General features: G+C 32.4%; 2 protein-coding genes and 1 long non-coding RNA gene across 8 annotated transcripts; 2 read left to right on the top strand and 1 right to left on the bottom strand.

Annotated features, from left to right (window-relative positions):
• Positions 1-1,378: 1,378 nt before the first annotated feature.
• Positions 1,379-7,978, top strand: LOC141459001 (uncharacterized). 4 transcript variants are annotated; one of them, XR_012461341.1, is made up of 10 exons: positions 1,379-1,513; positions 2,472-2,613; positions 2,796-2,934; positions 3,471-3,663; positions 4,595-4,818; positions 5,621-5,720; positions 6,664-6,771; positions 7,078-7,232; positions 7,327-7,478; positions 7,580-7,978. XR_012461341.1 is itself a non-coding variant. In XM_074137647.1 (9 exons), exons 1-8 carry the CDS (start codon positions 1,909-1,911, stop codon positions 7,186-7,188), a joined length of 1,035 nt encoding a protein of 344 aa, XP_073993748.1. In that variant the 5' UTR covers positions 1,544-1,908; the 3' UTR covers positions 7,189-7,232; positions 7,327-7,978. The 4 variants fall into 4 exon arrangements, 1 of the variants encoding a protein (XP_073993748.1); XR_012461340.1 differs by lacking the exon at positions 1,379-1,513 and adding an exon at positions 1,544-1,926; XR_012461342.1 differs by lacking the exon at positions 1,379-1,513 and adding an exon at positions 1,976-2,212.
• Positions 7,560-16,304, bottom strand: LOC141459003 (uncharacterized). The gene is made up of 5 exons (XR_012461348.1): positions 15,807-16,304; positions 15,596-15,678; positions 11,661-11,845; positions 11,406-11,541; positions 7,560-7,698 (listed from the first exon to the last, which is right to left on the bottom strand). It is a non-coding gene; the product is annotated as an uncharacterized lncRNA (long non-coding RNA).
• On the top strand, positions 12,043-19,083 carry LOC141459000 (odorant receptor 85b-like). 3 transcript variants are annotated; one of them, XM_074137644.1, is made up of 9 exons: positions 12,043-12,740; positions 14,361-14,502; positions 15,265-15,403; positions 15,688-15,880; positions 16,516-16,739; positions 17,003-17,102; positions 17,372-17,479; positions 18,412-18,567; positions 18,643-19,083. In XM_074137644.1, the coding sequence occupies exons 1-9, from the start codon at positions 12,723-12,725 to the stop codon at positions 18,697-18,699; spliced, it is 1,137 nt and encodes a 378-aa protein (XP_073993745.1). In that variant the 5' UTR covers positions 12,043-12,722; the 3' UTR covers positions 18,700-19,083. The 3 variants fall into 3 exon arrangements, with proteins under 3 accessions (XP_073993745.1, XP_073993747.1, XP_073993746.1); XM_074137646.1 differs by lacking the exons at positions 12,043-12,740; positions 14,361-14,502 and adding an exon at positions 14,515-14,654; XM_074137645.1 differs by lacking the exons at positions 12,043-12,740; positions 14,361-14,502 and adding an exon at positions 14,528-14,654 and having other exon boundaries at positions 14,907-15,403.
• Positions 19,084-19,911: the final 828 nt, after the last annotated feature.

The following is a 19,911-nucleotide window of genomic DNA, read 5'->3' as shown; positions in this document are numbered from 1 at the left end:
TTTATTTTTGCTTGACTGTCCAACTCCATTATTTTCTTCCTAACCAGCAGTAAGCATCTTTTCTTTCTTCGCGTTCTGGTTGACAAATCACGATGTATCACTATGCCACTACCCTTCAATTTACTTGAATTTCTTAGAATATCATAAGTTGCATCTTCATTCTTGAACTCCGCTATAACGACAGAAGTAAAAACTCGATGGAAACCGTCGAAGAGATCTGCGGAAAGGTTCTTGGAGTCGAGAATGCACAAGTCTCTAGAGTGTCGGAGCTAGGAAAAGAAAGTATAAAAAATTACGAGTATATAATTGACAATCCTTTTCAAATCTCAGCAGCAACTAGCACTATCTGAATACTAGCCATTTATCTGAGCTTACAATTATTAGTTCAAATAAATATTTGTAGGCTTACTTACAAATACAAATAAAGGTAACTCAGGCAAGCAACCTACATATCTTATGGCAGTCCTAGAACTAGCTCAATACAGTTAAAGAGATGAATGTGTCTGTCAGCATTGGTTGATTTTTTAATCTAAAGAGATCATGTTGCTTAAGTTATTTTGAAAACCACAAAAAATTAATTAAGTGCTTTTCACTCTCATTAAGCTCCTTCTCTCCTAAATAAAAGATATTTTTAAATTTAAAAAATAATGAATGCATTTACAACTCAAATCTAACTTCTCTCACCTAAAAAGATTGCGTCTTAGTTTACAAAAAATAATAACAGAAGTTTTAAAGAAGTTCCCGCCTCCAAATAATTACATTTACTAAAGCTACAATGAAAGCTGATGCATTGAGAGGAACAAATGTTCATCTGATGAAGTCAACATTGAAAATGTTTTACTGTCTAACGACCTAACATTTAATTGAGAACATCAATGGCCGTATCAGAGTGTGTTGCTATTTAAATCAACCTGCTAAGATAAAAAAAAAATGTTTTACATTTGAAAAATGATAACACCGTCGTCCGTAAAGAACCCTATTTTTTCATTATTTCTTTATATTAGGCCGATAATGTTTTTCAAAGTAAAAACTCAAAATCTGCAAATATAAAAGACATATCAGAAAAAATTGTAGGCAGATTGATAGAAAAGAAGAGAGATTAAAAAAACATGAGACATTTGACATGCTTGTGGTCAATAAAAAGTTAAACACCACCCAAACCTACAGCCTAAATTACATACTATTTTGAATAAAAACGTAATTATTCTACTATTATAGTTAGTTAACAATAATATGTTATTACATACAGTAATAATCACATATCAACTGGTGTATGGATTGGTTATATACCCAGTATTTCTCCAGCACAATTTTGGAATGAGAATAGAGAACATATTTACAGAGAAAATAATGATAAGTTTGAAAAAAGCGGAGTTGAAGACTGGAATTAACGAACTATTCTTAAAATATTCAGAATGATGTGCTATTAAGAAAGCAATTGTTTTAAAGAAGTGATCAGCTGTTTTTCCACTAGTCTGCAGTAGTTTTCATACCGATCGGTAAACCATAAATGGTATGTCCAGTTAAACTATAAACGCTATCTAGCCTCAATAACTTTGTTTTCATAAGTACTCTTGATTTTCATTTATTTGCATAAACTTAGAAACTATAAACTCTCAGAGTTAAATCATTTAGGAAATTATAACTCAAAAAGAACAAATTCTTTTGTTTTTTGGGGAAACTTGTGTTTTATTGCAAATAAGCCCCCCCCTCAATAATTCACAATTAATTTTTGGTTGACCAGAGTTGAAATCTCTTCATATAATTAAGTTTATCTCAGTGGTAAAACTTCAGAGTCCTAAATTATAACTATTTCTAAAAGTAGATAATTTCTGGTGATCAAATCACTGTTAGAGTGACAGCAATATTTATTTCTTTCAAAGTGTTTCGTTTTTATGTAAAATAATAATGAAGGCACAGCCTAAGGTAAGTGTTACTGAATTACAAAACCATGAAGAAAGAGAAATATGGCCAATTTCAGTTATATTTTTTTTATTTGTTTTTGCTAAACTATCAGCCATCTTATTCAGAAATTTTCTTCTTACTTTATATACAGAGCACATATTTGTAAAGCTATTTTAATTATTATAAAAATTCTAGACAACTTTATGCGTGATTCATAGGGGGAGGGAGATATGAGGCTGTATTTTAAAGTGCTATTTTAAGTAGAGAATAGCTGTGTAAATATGAACTAAAATTCCGAGAGCATACAGTAAGGCTTTATCACTTTTTTTATAGTTTTCTTGGGAATTGATAAAGATATTTACTTGAATGTGGGCAGAAGGTGTGTTGTTAGGCCTGTCAGTTGTGGTTTATACTTTTTCTCTGCGAATACAGTTCTAGGGGAGCTAATTTCGTAAATTGTAAAGAGAGAAAATCGTTAAGATTATTTACAGCAAATTTTTATGTTCAAAGTAAAAAACATAAGACATAGCAATTTTTGAAGTATTTTCTTCAACTGTGTTTTTTAGGCACCTAAAGAGATGACACCAGTTCAGCGGGCCTATCACAAAATTAGATTTAGTGGGCTAATTGTTGATAAGAACAATCCAAGATCCAGATTTTTTGCGATATACCATGCATTTATGCTGAATTATGTTGGCCTAGCTTCAGGTAAGTGACGTTAAAAGAGTTTCTACAAAAATACTTTCCGATTCTTGTACACTTCTAAATGATTTTACATTTCGAATGAGTGTTTCAAGTAAAACATTATTAAATAAATTACATATTGGCTAAATATTCTCCCAAACGTTATCTTATAAATAACTTATTTATTTACTTATTTTATCTTCCAGCTATAGCATTAATAAAAGGAGAACAAAGTTTAGTCGATTTCGTACAAGTATTGGGAGTCGCAATGATCTACATAAATAATGTGGTAAAAGCTGCAAATGTATTTCTACATCAGAACGAAATTAAGGAGCTATTTGCCAGGTACCTATATCATTAATAAAGCATTTAATCAATGGAGTTAATTTAATTTAATTAATTGCCGAAAGTTGTTGCTTTTTAAGCATACCTGGAGTAACTTTTCGTTCTAGACTTCTTATATTCCTTTAAATAAACCTTTTTCCATTTTTGCTTGCTCCAAAGTTAAACAAATTCCTATTTTTATTCGTGCAAAGCCTAAGAGGATATGGCAAATATATGGAGAAGGATTGTACATATAGGCAAACTTTTAGACACTTTAATAAAATTATTAAATAATAATTTTTCATTAAAAATTCATAATTTGGAATAAGGAAGAAGATTCCTGCTCTATAAGATTTAGAAGTGCGTACATCGATCCGGTTCAGCTGAAATCTGAATTCTCTTATCTTTCGACCCCCAAACTTCAACCATCAAAGGAATTTGCTGGCAGAAAAATGTGAAAATTGAAAAATTACTTTTAATGAGTAACACCATTAAGTAGTCCTGCTGAATTAATTTTTAGTTTACTCCCAAGTTATTTACTAACTGATCTGTTACAGAATGGACAAATTCAGCTTGGATGTTACACACGATGAAGCGGAAGAACATATTGAACTTAGACCAAAAAATTTACAAACTAAATTTATATCACTTATCTCTAACGTTCTGGTGTATTTACCACCATTTTCGTTGGCCATCGGTGTACTTAGTGATTACCTGACAGACTTTGTTAAACCCCATCTTCCTTTTCAAGTAAGTTATTTGACTTAGATTTTAACTTTCTTTTTTTTTGTAATAGGAAGGAATGGATTAAGAATTAGACCTCTTCGTTTAAACCCATTGTTAGTGAATCTGGCAGACCTAGGTATTCGTTCACGGATTTCCCAATCCCTCATCAAATTCGGAAGCCCAGAACTAGCTGTCCAGAAAAAAGGCTGGCCTTACTCGAAAATTAAAAGTTCTGCTGTTTCATGAGGCGATATAAAGGGACTTTCCAGCACCTTCTCTTGAGGACATCGATTCTATTAAAAAAAAAAAAAAAAAAATTGGGCCAGGATATTAGAGGTTTGGAAAAGATAATTCTTTCTAGATTCAAAGATTCTGCAGCTATGATTCATAGTGACTGAGGCTAAAGTCATGAATTATTTGGTTCTAGAGGAGTTCTATAAGGTTAATCGACAATAGGCATCAAAAGACGTGATACATTGCACCTCTTCTTTCCATTTACTTCTTAAAACTATTCTGAGAAAAGCCTCATTTCCCAGTTAAACCCATCCGGTTTTGAGCCAAGTTCCCACCGCTTCCTACAACAAACTGAAAAGTTATTTTTTACAGTGATTTCCTGTTAGGAGTGACTTTTTTCTTTATTATCATTTCCCTTGGAAGTTGCTTTGTATTTAATTAAATAAAATTAATAACAATTTGAATTATCGGGCAAACCTTTCTAAAACGGAAGTAGTAAATAGTACTGGGGAAGGGCTCAGTGGTTAAGTACCAGATTTCCAAGCAGTGAACCCGGAAGTCTGGCAACTGCCCCTCAGAATTTCGTTTCCTTGGCCGGCACTAGAAAAAAGTTCCGGGCACCAATAACCTTAGATGTTGACGCGCCTTGAACTTCAAAAAGTAAAAAATAATTAAATAAATATAATAATAAATTATTACTATGACTGATGATTTCTCACAGTTGTGGATACCTTGGAGAATGACAGCATTCTGGCCCTACTTCGCCGCCATGGTGTTTGATACATTACTTACGGAAACCACGGGCTACTATTACATGTCCTTCACAACTCTATTGTTTACATTCACAACCGAACTGAACGCCTGTGTCCGGGTACTCCGACATCGACTGGAAACTAATGGGCCAGCTGATGAGAATGTCTACAGATATCACCAAATGATCCTAAAGTAAGAATTTTTTAATTTATATCAAAATAATAAATTTATATAAACACAAATCATTCTTCCATGCCTTGGATACAGGCAATATTTCAACTTTGCCAAGACCAGCTCTCCTAATGGGATGTATCCTTGAACTTAAATTCAGCAATCCGTCAGGTTGAGAAAATCACGCACAGAGATTGATCAGCAACATTCTGTAATCCCGGGTTATTACCTGGTAATTCTGTGCAGCCTTCTTCTCCATCCGATTATCCAAATACACTATGTAACCAGAAGACCCTGAGATATTATAAACTGAGGTACCTCGGTGCGCTTCAATTTAACCAAATTGAGTATAGTATAATAAAAGCAGAACTTTTAAATAAATTCTTCCCTAAAGTGCACCGGCTTTAACAGTTTATCGAGAGCAAAATTTACAAGGTTCACCAAAGTGTTAACCTGCAGTATCGACATCACATCGAACCGCAATTTTTTTTTTTTTTTTTTTTTTTTTTTTTTATGATTTAAGGCGCGTCAACATCTTTGGTTATTGGCGCCCGGAGCTTTTTCCAGTGCACTGCCGGCCTCCGGACAGTGTTCTCTCGTTACAGACAACACTGTCCATCACCGGACAGTGAGCTGTAAGAAGCTCCTAGGAAGAGAAAATCTAAGGGTCAGCAGCTGGATTCGAACCCGGGACCTCCGCGTGGGAGTCCAGTATGCTAACCTCATAGCTAATCCCTTCCCACGAACCGCAATTATACAACAAACTTAGTTTGGATTTGTTTTTTTTTTTCATTGCTAACTGAATTTTAATAATTTGTTTCAGACTGTTGAAAGATTACAATAAAATGTTTTCTGGACCTGTTTACTGGGAAATCTTGATATCAACTCTACAACCTTTGGGTTTTATTTATGCATTTCTTAAGGTTTGTTTAAATTTTCAAATTCAATATTTTCAGAATTGTAGTTACCTTAGATTCGTTTCACATCCTTGTAAAAAGAAACACAAGCAAAAAGTCTTGACGAAAAGCTCAAAAGCAAACTATTACAAAACAAAGTTATTTCAATATTGAAGTAAAATATTTTGTTAAAGAAAAAACAAAAAACTGTTTTCGTTGGGAATCCTAAATCAAATTTTCTAAACGAATTGAGTCACCTCTTTTTTCCTAGAACTTAGTTGGAAGATATATTTCCTGGACGGGGCGTTGATGGAAGAGTGTGCAGGGAGTGGTTGTTTCTAAATTCCTGTGTCCTTGCCTTCCTTGAGATAACCTAAGTAGTCTAGACAGTTTTCTGGGTTGAAGGAGATGTAAACCTTTTTTAATTTATTGTACAAAGCTTCAAGTTCTATTTGAACATATCTACTTCCTCTGGATACCCTACAACATTAAATAGTTAAATCATCATATTTGATCATTCTAATAAGAACAAGTGATAATATTATGTAAAAATTGATTCAAGAAATTGATAGTTTCGGTTGGTTGATGTTGCTCAAAACTGTTTTACGTCTTTTGGTCCAACTATCAGATTTAAACTTTCTACGATTTTACGATTTTTCTTCTTTCTTGAGTAATATTGATACACACACACACACATATATATATATATATATAGAGAGAGAGAGAGAGAGAGAGAGAGAGTGAGTGAGAGGAATGAGCCGGTCTCCGAACAATATTCGCTCGTTAAACACAAAATATGCTTTAGAATTCTAAACTGTTGTTAGCAATCATTTAGCCTAACTCAGAGCTAACCGTTAACTTCTAATCCCAATTAAAAGTGGATATCCCATTTCTTCGCTCGAGGTAATTATAACCTGCACTATCTGTGTACCACGAAAAGATTCTTGTCATCTTTTTTCTTCATTTTCAGCTCTTAAAACGAAAAGATCCTGCTAGTACGGAAGTAATCATCAAAGCGCTACTATGTCTCGGGGCACCCTTTGTTCCATGTTCTTGTGGACAAGCCATCAGTACTCAGGTGAACTTCTTTTTTACTGCGAGAGCCTTGCTGTAATATAAAATATTAAAGTAAATTCTAATGAAACATACATAATATATTTTGAAGATATGTTCAATAGAAGTCACAAAATATAAATTTACCGCTTGTTTCAACCCTTTTTTTTTTATCGCATATGCGATAATATTAACGGTAGAACATCATTCGCTTTCCAAAGAACATTTCACCATTTGTTGACCATTCATATTTATAATTATAGACATTTAATACTGGGATTTTAAATTTCAAATCAATTATAATAAAAATCATATTGTATGTACTTTTCAGATGGAACGACTGCACGCCAGCGCTTACTTGGGCAAGTGGTACGAAGAGAAACCAAAGATCAGAAAGAATTTAGTCACTTTACTGACAGTGACCACCCAAAAACAGATCTGAACTACAGGAAATTCATCTCCTATAACTTTGCCTGCTATGCCACAGTAATAAATTTAATAAAATACACTTTACTGTACAAATATAATATATTTGTTTATAATTTATTTGTTTTTAAAATTATCTGGGTTTATTTTGCAGGTTATTCAAGGAATTTACTCCTATCTGATGATGATCATCCAATTTGATGATGATTAGTGCAAGCTTTTTGTTTGTTTTTTTAATTCACAATTATAACTTGCACTCTGTTTCGTATTTATAACTTGGAACTTATTTTTGAAAGGAAAGCTCATGTAAGTTTGCTGAACTTTCTGCATTCTTTTTCAGTAACTGTTGCAATGATTCTCATTAAATTGAAGCAGCTTTGTAACTTTCATTCGAAATGTTTTCACAGAAAACTTTGATTCATGTTACTAACCATAGATGGTAAAAAAACAACTGTATTTTAGCCCGAAAATGTGGTTTTTGTTGAACAAATCATTTTGGATTACGTTCCTTACAAGTAGATGATTTCTGAAAATTCAAGAATTTTGTTAAAGATTTAAATTTAACATTTGAAATCATTCACAAATAGATGATATCAAAGAATACTCTCCCCTAAGAATAAGGAGAAAGAGAAACAATCCTGTTTTGATTGGAAGTTGATTCACTACTTTAATAGTTACAGTTGGTTCTTTAACATTTTAAAGACTACCTAGAAAGTAAAAAAATTCGCTTCAATTATTATTATTACAGAATGTTATTTTTTAATAAATGTCAAGCATATACTTCAGTAAAAAGGTTATTAAAGTTAGCTTTTGATTTTTTAAAATTAATTGTTTGTAAAATATTTATATCTGAGCTTTACGTTATTATTTTGTTACAATAAACAGACAAAAAAAAATTAAGTTACAATCACTTATTCAAAGCAACAATTAATTTGTAGCAATGTTACCTGTAATCATAGTAAATAATAAATTAAATTATGCACATTTTTATTTATTGATACTATCCAGTCTCCTCAATTAACACTTTCAGTTTAATATGTTATGTTTAAAGGTTGATTAAACGACAAAATCAGTAACACCAAATCAGCAAGCCCAATCTTTTGTTAGATACTTCAGCTCGTAATTTCAGCCATTTAGAAACTACGTAAAAGTTTATGTTATATTTAAATTTTTATAACAATAATACCATTAAGTAATTTACTTTATTAAATTTTAATTTAAATTTAAATAAAATTAGCTAAAGCAATAGAAAGTAGAAAAATACAGATCTTCCATTTTATTACGAGCCAAAGGGGCGTGGTGAGACATACATGAAGGTAGGCGTGGTTTAGTTCCAGTTTTTGATTGGCTCTTCAACCAGCCTACTTTTCACACTTCCATTCTTCACTTTGATTGGCCAATTCTTTATTGTTAATTATTTCTATGAAAAATAAAAGTTTATTTTTTTTACTAATTTTTCCCCCGCAGGTATTTGATGAAGTATCAATTTATGCAATAAAAATTTTTCTCAATAAAAACATAAAAAATTGAAGATTTTTCTTGCTAAATGTAAGCGTAAACAGAAAATTGGGTATAATGGCTATTTTCTTGGGAAGTAGGTAAAAGAAAATTGTGGGTCACTTTTCACCTAATGTTCACCGCCATTTTGTATGTTTATTTGCGTAGGGCTGTTATTTAAAGATTTTAATTATTAATAATTTGATACCTTATATTACAATCAATCTAAGTGGGTGCTACACTTTACTGAACAAATATTTTGTATGTGAAAATGACTAGCATAAGGGTCTGTGACATCAAATGAATTTTAAACAGTATTAATTAAAATATAATGCAGTAAAATTACTTAAATGCTAATATTGTTGCAAAAAATTTGAATATGCTTTTCTGTACGTTCTTAATGGCTGAAATTACGAGCTGTAGTATGAATTAAATGTTGGGTACTTGCTGATATATGTAACTTTTGTCGTATAACGAACACTTAAACCTAAATTTTTATACTGTAAAATTTTGTGCCTTCAATCTATACATTTTTCTTTTTGTTCCTTGCTTTGAACAACTTTAAATATATCTAATGATAAATCAATATAAAGATATCTAGAATAAATGGACTGATTTAGGCCGGGAATAGGGGATGCAAAGTTTTTATTCATGCCTTAAGGTTCTGGAGGTCCATACACATAAACATTTGACTTCAATGTCATAGATTTCCAAGTAATAAACATCCAGTTATTTTCGTTTTAGTTATCGTTTCCAATGAAAGTAATAGTTTAGTGTTTCTTTAGTTATCATTCTAACTTTTAAAATAATCGATAATGCCGTTTTCCAAAAAATTCCAAACCTTTGAAAGTTTATTCTGTAAAGATGCATATCTAGGTTTGCAGATTTACTTAACATTAGGAATAATCAATACTTTCAATATATCTTTATATTGTGTACCAACGGAACTTTATCTATACACTGGAGAGATTGTTCAATATGACTCTTAGAGCTGCTGGCTCCGCAAAAAAAAAAAAAAAAAAATTAGGTAAAAGGTTCCGAATAAAAGTGGAAGGTACTTAATTAAACCACGAACAAATTATTTCTCTTAAGAAATGTAATAAAAAATAAAATTCAAAGAAAGATCAAACTGCCAATACGGCACAATTGCAATGATTCCCCTGCCACAACTTCTTCCAGCAAAATTTTATTAAAATGTGGCGAAGTTTTATTATTTTTATTATTTAATAATAGTTTAAGAAGTTTAGGAGTTTAATACTCCTAAAGTAATACCATCGAGACCCCAAAAAGCCATATCTTTCATAAAATTTCGAATTGAATTCGTGAAAATTAGTTTACACATTGATCATTTGAACTTCCGCTCAGTAGGAGAAAGAGCAGGATGTGCGCTTTTTTTACTTCGGGAAGCACAAAATCCTTCTTCCTGCCAAACTTTATCAAAATCAGGCCAAGATTTACAGAGTTATAAGTAATAAAAATATTCAAGAGGGGGCAATACATAAATAGGGCTTACTCCTCTTCCACTGCATGTTCAGCTTTGAGACCCCTAAACATCTAATGAAATTCCAAATCAAATGACATCACATTCCTGAAAATCGGTCCGCTCGTTCAGGCGCTACATTGCTTTCACAAAAGGTAGCAAGAAGAAGAAAGCCAAGAACAATCAACAATTTTTGAAAGTGCCGTTTTCGCTCATTTTCTCGAAATCTATTAAATCCAAATTGTTGCATAAAAAAAAAATGCCCTATTTGAAACGAGGATTTGCCCTATATTTTAAAGAAAATTTGGGAATTTTATCTTTTATTAAAAAAAAAAAAATTCAAGATGGGTTCTTTTCCACGTTACGCTTTTTCGTGCAGATTTAGACGGTCAACACTTATGCAACTGTAATGCCAGTCAGTTTTAATAAATCCTTATATCTGCCCACCTCTAAGTTTAACTAAAACTTTACGAACTAGCTTGCCATTCGTTGAGGAAGGACAGTTATCGATTTAAACACATTCAAGACAGCTCAGTATATTGATTCATTTTTACTTGGCACTACTTTTATTAAAGACTGTCTTCAATTTACTTAAATCGATAACTGTCCTTCCTCAACGAATGGCAAGCTGCTTCGAAAAGTGGAGCCAAGTAAAAATTGATTGGCAATATGCTGAACAGAATCCCTCAACGATATCATCCATTATCATTAAAAATATTTTGGAGATTGGAAACAGAATTATAATGACAAGTGGACTGAAATGAATAAAAAGAATTAAAAAAACGCAAAATAAAAGAGACCTCACAAGATAAAACAAGGTAAAACACAGAATAAGAGTTTTGAATCTCAAGTAGCGTAGCCACTAAATGATGCGTTTTATATGTTTACATATTTTGCCAATCATACTCACACTCAAATTAGCATATACAATATAAATAGCCTCTACAAGTTTTAACAAAATGATATAATGTTGCTTGAATCTGTATAGTTCGAGTTTGTAAATTGAGAACAAAATAATAATGAAAACGTCTGGCTCCTCAGTTGCATTTTATCCAAATATCATAAAATTGTACCTGCAGCATTTATTTATTGAAAATATAGATTAATTTATTGAAGATAAGATAAAATTAAAATCAATGCTTCGAGCTACAAAACTTATTTAGTGCAATAAGTATTTCATTTAAGTATTGTTCATTGACTTAACCCCAATGGAGTATTTTTTGTGGGGATATCTAAAAAATAAAGTGCACACTAACCTTAATCCCGTGGCCTCAGTCGAAGATCTGGAACGTCAAATAACTTTAGCCTGCCTATAAATATAACGTTCTAATTGAAAAAAAAAGTTGGATGCTGTATCTCTGGATATTGGTGTTTAAAAAAATGGGTCAATCACTGAAAATAAACTAGATTAAAAATGATTAAACACGTGTTAAAAAAAAAAAGTGGGTGGAGCATATAACTCTAGTCACCCTGTATACAACAAATCTCAAGCATGATGATTTCACTAATACCTCTCGGTCCAGAAAAATCCTCGCTTATCTCAACTGCATCTAGTGTATCCCGGAGATATTACATAGAGAAATGCAGCTTGTTCTCCAGTGGAAACCAGAGTATTGCGGGGATTCTTGTTAATGAACAGGCAGATATATTCCAAAAAACCATATCCGAAATATCTGGAGATAAGTTTCCAGATGACCTAAGAGCGTAATCATAATTTTTTTCACAATAAGAAAAGAATCTACAAATATAAATGGGGAAAAAAGGTTAAAAACAAAACAATTCAGGCAGATTGACTGAAAAGAAAATAGATTAAAAAAGCTGGAGACATTATTGCTGCTTTTTAGTCATTAAAAACTTAAACACCACACCAATCTTACTGCCTCAATAACAACTATCTTGTGTAAAACTTAGTAATCCCACCGGCCCTTGTTAGTTAACAATAATAATATGCCATTACAAACAGTAATAATTACAAATCAACTGGTGTATGGATTAGTTATATACCCAGTATTTCTCAAGCACAGTTTTGGAATGAGAGTAGAGAACATATTTTCAGAGAAAATAATGATATGTTTGAAAAAAGAGGAGTTGAAGACTGGAATTAACTGATCATAAAATATTCACGTAAGGAGAGAATGATATGCTATTAAGAAGGCAGTAGTGTAAGGAAGTGATCAACTATTGCTTTGCCATTAAATAGTTGGCGATAGTTTGTGCACCGATCGGTAAACTAATAATTGTTTAGTGTGCGTTCAGTTAACTTGCTATTTCGCCGCAATAACTTTTGTGTTTGTTTTTATCAGTTTGCGTTGTGTTTCTTTATTTAATCAAAATTTTAAAAATATAAACTCAGATTTAAAAGTATTTTTGCAATTAAGAAAAGTATTTTACAAAAAAAAAATCTTCAGTTTTAAAGAACACTGTGTACAGTGTAACTACTAGACAAGTTTATTCCCTTGGTTTATTCACTATTAGTTGGCTTAAAAAGTTTCTCTCACTGTGGAAAAAAACAGAAACTGTCACTAAAAGAAGTTATGTTTTAGTTATCAAGATACCGTTGTTGTGAATCAAGAATGAAGGGACAAACTGAAGTAAGTGTATCTGTATCAATGAAGACGTTAATAACTAAAACTTCAACCAATCTGAGAAGCTCTATTGTTAAGGCACCTTCGTTTGCGCTCTAAGTGTGGTAAAGGATCAAGCCCTAGCGCCCTTAAAGTAAGTGGACCATTGCAAACCGCGTCCGGGATAAGCCCAGGCGCTGGACTTGAACCTCTGAGATTAATAGCCTTTTGGACAATGAAAATCTTAAGAGAAAACATCAAGGGTCTAAGTTCATTGAACCTCCTTCTAGTTTCACCCGAAATTCGGAATTGCCGCAAACAAAACAGTCATTCAGAGAAGAATATGAGCCCGATAACTGGAAATATCACCATGTCCAGACATTCAATCAGGAATCCGTGATATAAGCATGTCAGTCACTTTCTTTTATGCCCGGATGAATATTTAACTAGACTCTCTAAGGAAGCTCTTGGAAGGTCACTTCCAATAACTTTTAGACATTAAGCTGTCTCTGCCAACTTGAAAAAATCTTGGAGGATAAATCCTAGGAAGAATCCTCCAACTTCAGGTAACTAATCAGGCACTTTAGGGATATTCAAAGAAGAGCGGGAGTAGGAAGTTAGAGATAATCGTTCCCGTGTATAGTTTCTCATTTGTTATTCAATATTAATCGCTCTCTTTGATATTCCAAGGATTCCTTCCCTAAATAAGAGGATCTGCTAGATGGAAAACACATTCTCTCTTAACATCTGGCAGTTTCCAGGCTATCTAGTTAAGTTTAGGGGAGAGGAGAACCACTGAAAAAAGAACATATTTCTCCTCACCGAAACTTATTCCTCTCAGCCAGTCTGGTCCCCAAACAACATGTTGGTCGCCAGCAATGACCTGAAGGATAAGGCTGTTTATTTGTGGTAGCTGGAACGTTGTATCCAGAAAATGTCAGCAACAAGTCATAACAAAATTTAAAACAAGGACGCCTAATTTTGTCAACCTGGCAAATTCCCAAAAACCTGGTATCGATTCCAAAAAAAAGTTTATTAAGAAAAGACATTTCTCCCAGTTAATCTAGCTAGGACATCGCCTGTTCTTACTGCCAATACTATAATTTCTTATACCTTATCTTAGCCTGACACTGAGCAGTTGGAATTTTCCTTTTAAGTGGGTGTTTTGGGATTCCCATTAAAAATGCACAATCCAAGATAGAATTGTATTTTGTAATACAAAGATTGTTACAGTAAAATCATCTCATTGCTCGCTTAAATAACACTGTTTCCCGATCCTGGATGGGTGTAGGTCTTCCACTAGTTTGTCTGTAAATCACCTGCCAAGTAGAATTTATTTCTGTTCTCTAGGCGGAAAGCACTAATCTCTGGTCTATTTGAGCGATTATGATCCCTGCATCCGCTGAAAACTTATTTATGTTCTTAAATTTTAAAAAATGGGGATTTCCTTTGAAAAAGAAATTTCATTAATCTTACGAGATCGCAGAACTTCATCTTAAAAAATGAAACAGCGCTATAAATCAGAGACATTTCTGTCTTAATCATACTATCTTAAAAATAATTGTAAAATAATTATAAGCAGCCTACGTTTTATGTATGATTTATAGAGTTAAAAATTTTTTGTTTTTTTCTTTTAACTATTTCCAGACACCGGAAATAATGACAACTATCCAGCGGGCCTATCACCAAATTAGATTTAGTGGGCTAATCTATGACAAAAACAATCGAAGATCTGTATATCTGGCAATACACCACATGGTCATGGTGAACTATGTTGGTATGGCAACAGGTAAGTTGGAAAAATCAATCAAAAATAATATTTCCCCGATTTAATCTATAACATACCAACATAGAATCGCAACAGGAATCTGGAGATTCGCAATTAGCTGGCACAATGATCTATGAAGAATGTTCTGGCTCGTTAGCATTGTGATGCTTGAGGTGGCGAAGGCTTTTATAAAAAAACTTGCTAATAGGGGGCGTCTAATAATCGTATACTTAATTTAATTTACAATTTTCGAAGTGTTAATTAATTTTGATAATTAACAAAGAATTTAATTACTAAAGTATCATCAATTGACGAGGGAGATAAAGATAATTTTTGTTATAACCAATATTTTATCAGTAACCTATTTTAATAACATAACATCGATGTTTATATTCTCACAGTAATTTTTTTGTTTTGTTTTTTAGAGAAACAAAGAAATTTTACTGTTGATAACTATACGAAACATCCAGGTTAAATTGTTACACTTTGTCTTGGAAACCTCCGCTATAATTGAGAGGGGCTGCTTTTTCAAATGGGGAAAAAATTAATAAACAAATATGGACGTTTGAAAAGTTTCGCTAATTTTTGGGGAGCGAGAAATATAATAACTGGCGAAAAGATGAGAATTATGGGTTCATTTCTGACGAACGTTTACAGCGGTTTATAGAATAAACTAACTCTTTATGAAATTTGTATTTTATCTTATTAATGTTAATTAAATCAACTAACTCTATGCCAAATATTGTTCTATAACTGAAAAACTTTATATTATTTTTGTTCTAGCTGTAGCTTTAATAAAAGGAGAACAAAGTTTAGTCGATTTTGTACAAGTATTGGGTGTCGTAATGATCTACATACATAATGTGATTAAAGCAATAAATATATTGCTTCATCAGAAGGAAATTAAGGAGCTATTTGCAAGGTACCTGTTGTAATTGAGACTTAAGCTATTTGTTGTATATATATAAATCGTAATTATATTAAATTTAGACAATTAAATCGTTACTTTTTTGTTAACATCTTACATGAACTTTTTTAACTTGCGCTTACGCTTTGTTAGAAAAAATGACGATTTTCTATTTTTTGTTTTCGTCAGAAATTAAGGATATCATACCTCTGAATAGCACTCCATCACTTTAAGTAGTTCTTATTTTCTTTGGTAACCGAACAACTTCCCTCAACATGCTGATGTGATATCTGTTACAGATTGGAAAAATTCAGCTTGGAAATAACAAATGACGAAGCGGAAGGGCATATAGAATTACGCCCGAAAAATTTACATTATAAATTTATAACAATTTTCTCAAGAGTGTTAAAATACTTACCACCATTTTCATTTGTCATGGGTATACTCAGTGATTACTTGTCGGACTTTATTAAACCGCATCTACCACTACATGTAAGTTGATAAAAATAGAATTCTAAAACTTCATTTTCGCTTAGGAAGAAATTGATTAGTCACTTATTTAGGAGTATTGGCGTTCCGAAGTATCCCAGTCTAGCAACTAGTAAGTTATTTTGTAATGAATCTGTGACTCAAGGGTGGAGTGTCTTAGGGAGATAGATTAGTCTAACCGGACTCAGCTCAAATTACTACGCAAAAACTAACATGTGGACGAATGATCTTCTCTACCTCCCTTCACTAACCTCTCTTCCCTAACCTTCCTTCTCAAACCTCCCATCACTAACCTCCCATGCTACGATATTTGTGATCGTTCTCTGTGAGCTAGTCTGAGAACTTTTTTTTTTTTTCATTTATATATCACTTCAGCGCCCTGGTAGACTAGTCAGCAAGCAATATTATACTTGACCACTACGAAACATTATCAGCAAAGGATTGAAATAGCCTTCCGCAAGAACTATTGCTGCTGAAATGTATAGGTTTATTTTATGGATATGTAAGTGAACCTTCCATAGTTCTCAGTTCCCTTAAGTGATTTGTTGTCAATAAAGCAGTCAATTTCAGTTCAAATTATCATCTAAATCTTGCTAAATAATGAATTAAACTGTTATTATTATTTATGTTTTACGCAGTTATGGATACCATGGAAACTGACCCCGTACTGGCCTTACTTCGCCGGCATGGCGTTTGATACATTACTTATGGTCACCACGTGCCATTACTACGTGTCGTTCACAGCATTACTCTTTGCATTCACAACCGAACTGAACGCCTGTATTCGGGTACTTCGACATCGTCTGGAAACTAATGGACCAGCTGACAAGAATGTCTACAGATATCACCATACAATTCTTGAGTAAGGGTTTATAGTTTTAAACAAGTGGTGTAAATTATTTCGGTGCTGTCAATACCTGCGGATCGTTAGCATTGCAGAGAGAAGTGTTTTGGCATCAAGTATTGAGTGTCTCGTTAAAGCGCACCAGTTCAACACAAGCAAAATTCACAATGAGTACCTCTGTGTTCACTTGTGGCTTCGACCTCACATTGAACAATTTTATTGCCAAATTACTTCGGATTTTTTTTACTATTGCTAACTGAATTTTTAATAAATGGTTTCAGACTGTTGAAAGATTACAACAAACTGTTTTCTGGTCCTGTATACTGGGAAATACTAGTATCAACTTTACAACCTTGTGGCTTTGTTTATGCATTTATTAAGGTTGGTTAATTTTCTTTCCTAATATTTTTAGAACTTAATGTAAATAAAGTAATCGCCTCTTTTTTAGGTAGAGCTTAACGTTCAACTACTTAAATTGGTGCCTTGGTCGGGATCGGGAGCCGTACTTTACTATTAGCATTTTAGCTAACTAATATCTTCACCAAGATTCGAATGGAGGATTTTCTACTTACAAAGCCACTCTTCATAACCACTGCACCCTCCCTGTGTATATTACAATTGTAACTTTCATTTACTAATTCTCTTTTCAGCTCTTGAAACGAAATGATCCGTCTAGTTCGGAGATGATCATCAAAGCATTACTGACCTTAGCGGCGCCCTTTGTCCCTTGCTCTTGTGGACAGTCCATCAGTTCCCAGGTGAACTTCATTTTCTGTTGATATTAAAGATACTTTTAAATTAAATTAATATTGAATTATTTAAGTAAAATTACTTTCTTAGAGTTAATCGAATTGTGCAATGAACGGATCATATTTTAATGATACAATAGCTGCTTGCTACATAAAAAACAATGTTTTAAAAGTATAAATATTAAGGTTCAAAGTATCACACCTTGTCTCCGAATTTTGGGCTTTAATAATTGTTTGGCATGAACGGTCTTGCACGGGTTCTAGATTTTCCCAATCGCCGGGTGAGCGCATGGCTTACCTTACCACTTAACATTCTACAAAAAAGCTGCAATCCAATCGAAATAGCGATCTATCGCTTTCCATAAAACAGCTTGGATATCGATTTAAAGAGGTGTAATCGATAAACCTTTTAAGCAATTTAGCCAAGATTGTTGAGGTTACTTCAAATTTTGAAAATTGTGGTATTTATTAAATTTTAAACTCTGAAACAATACGATCGTATTCAATAAAGATATCATCGATTAGACAATTTAAATGTCGTTTAGATTGATGAAAATAAATTTGTTATCCAACTCCTTCTTAGAGTTTCAAGGCCATCTTTTTTTTAAAAACAAAAGAAAAGACTTTAGGAACACTCTCACACCTTCAGGTTTTAGCTCACAAATTATCTTCATAACTTGGAAAAGTGTAATAATTAATCTTCTGACCAACAATAAGCACTTTTTAACAGTAATTGAACTGAAATATTAAGTGAAATAAAACTCGAAACTCGCTTTAAACGAACTTTTTGTACTGTACAACCACAATCATGTATCCCAAAATAATTTCAAAACATTGTACACCCTGTATATTCATTTATAGATTTTTGATCATTACAATGAGAATTGTAAATTTCAAGTCTAATTATGATTAAAATAACAAAAATATTTTGTGGATAACAGATGGAACTACTACACGCCAGCGCTTACATAGGTAAGTGGTATGAAGAGAAACCGAACATCAGGAGGGACTTGGTAACTATGCTGACGGTGACAACACGACAGGCTGATCTGAATTACAGGAAATTTATATCCTACAACTTTGTCTGCTTTGCCTCGGTAATAAAATCAATAAAATACATTTAAAACTTAAATAAATGTCTTTTATTATTTCATAGTTCCTAAATTTTGCAGGTAATCCAAGGAATATACTCCTACCTGATGATGATCATCCAATTTGAAACTGATTAGGGCGCTTTTTTATGGGCTAGCTTTTTATTCTTTATTTTCTATTCTCAATTATAAGTTGCATTTTGTTTCGTATTTGTAACTTGGAACTTATTTGAGGGAATGCTCTTGTAAGTTCAGGAATTTAGATGTTCAGTCTTTTTTTGAAGAGACACACAGTTTTTTTTTTAACTTTTAACATCTCTTGTAAGAGGAAGTTTTGCAATCGTGCGCAAATTTTTACAGCAAATAATTTTTTTAGAGTCCCATAATTACTAAACATTTTCTTTACAATTAGACTAAAAAAGCTCTTTTAGCTTTCCTTTAAACTTTTTATTCGCAAGTGTCCGCTCAAAATGATGGAAAGATGGAAAATCAGTTCAATATTATGTTTAGCTGCCACTATTAGACACGCAATCAGCCTTTTAGTCCAAATCACCCAACCTGTTGTACTTTTTCACTAAATACGTATTAAAGATGTTTCTTTGTAAAACGAAAACTTTAGTAACTTTTATTAAAAATATTTTTACAGAAAAATTTGATTAAGGTAACTGCTCTAAGACAGTGGGAAATTAAGTAATATATTTTAGCCTAAAAATGTAAATTTGATAAAAAAATCTTTTTGAATTATGTCTCTACGAATAGACGATTTGTGAAAGTTCAAGAAACTATCCAATCTGAAATAATTCCCAAAATGATAATATCCTACAAAACTCTCTCCCAAGTTGGAAGAGTGAAAAACATTTACTATCCTGCTTGGATAGGGAATTGAGGCATTAATTTAATTAATTTCTATTTATCGTTTTGTAAACAATTTCAATTAGTGTGTTATTGTAGAATAAATGTTAAGGATATACTTCAGTATAAAAGTAAACTTATCAAAATGTAAAAATGTTTATATCTAAGCTTTACGTTATTATATTGGTACTTTAAACTGACAAAAAATTTAAGTTACAATCACTTTTTGAAAACATCAATTAATTTGTAGCAATGTCACCTGTAATCAAAGTAAATAAATTATATTATGCGCATTTATTTAGTTTTGTTATTGTTACTATCTTAAAACTACTCACCTCTAACTTGATTTAAAACTTAACGAAGCAGCTTGCCATTCGTTGAGAAGGGACCGTAATCGATTTAAATAAATTGAAGACAGTCTTTAACAAAAGAGGAACCAAATAAATAAGATTTAGCAATGTAATGAATCCTCAAAGAGTACTGATTATGAAATTTTTG

This window comes from Rhodnius prolixus, unplaced genomic scaffold (genome assembly GCF_049639745.1).
Source record: "Rhodnius prolixus isolate KJV_2025 unplaced genomic scaffold, Rpr scaffold_5, whole genome shotgun sequence".
Taxonomy (NCBI): Eukaryota; Metazoa; Arthropoda; class Insecta; order Hemiptera; family Reduviidae; genus Rhodnius; species Rhodnius prolixus.
This window is presented reverse-complemented; position numbering and strand designations above follow the sequence as displayed.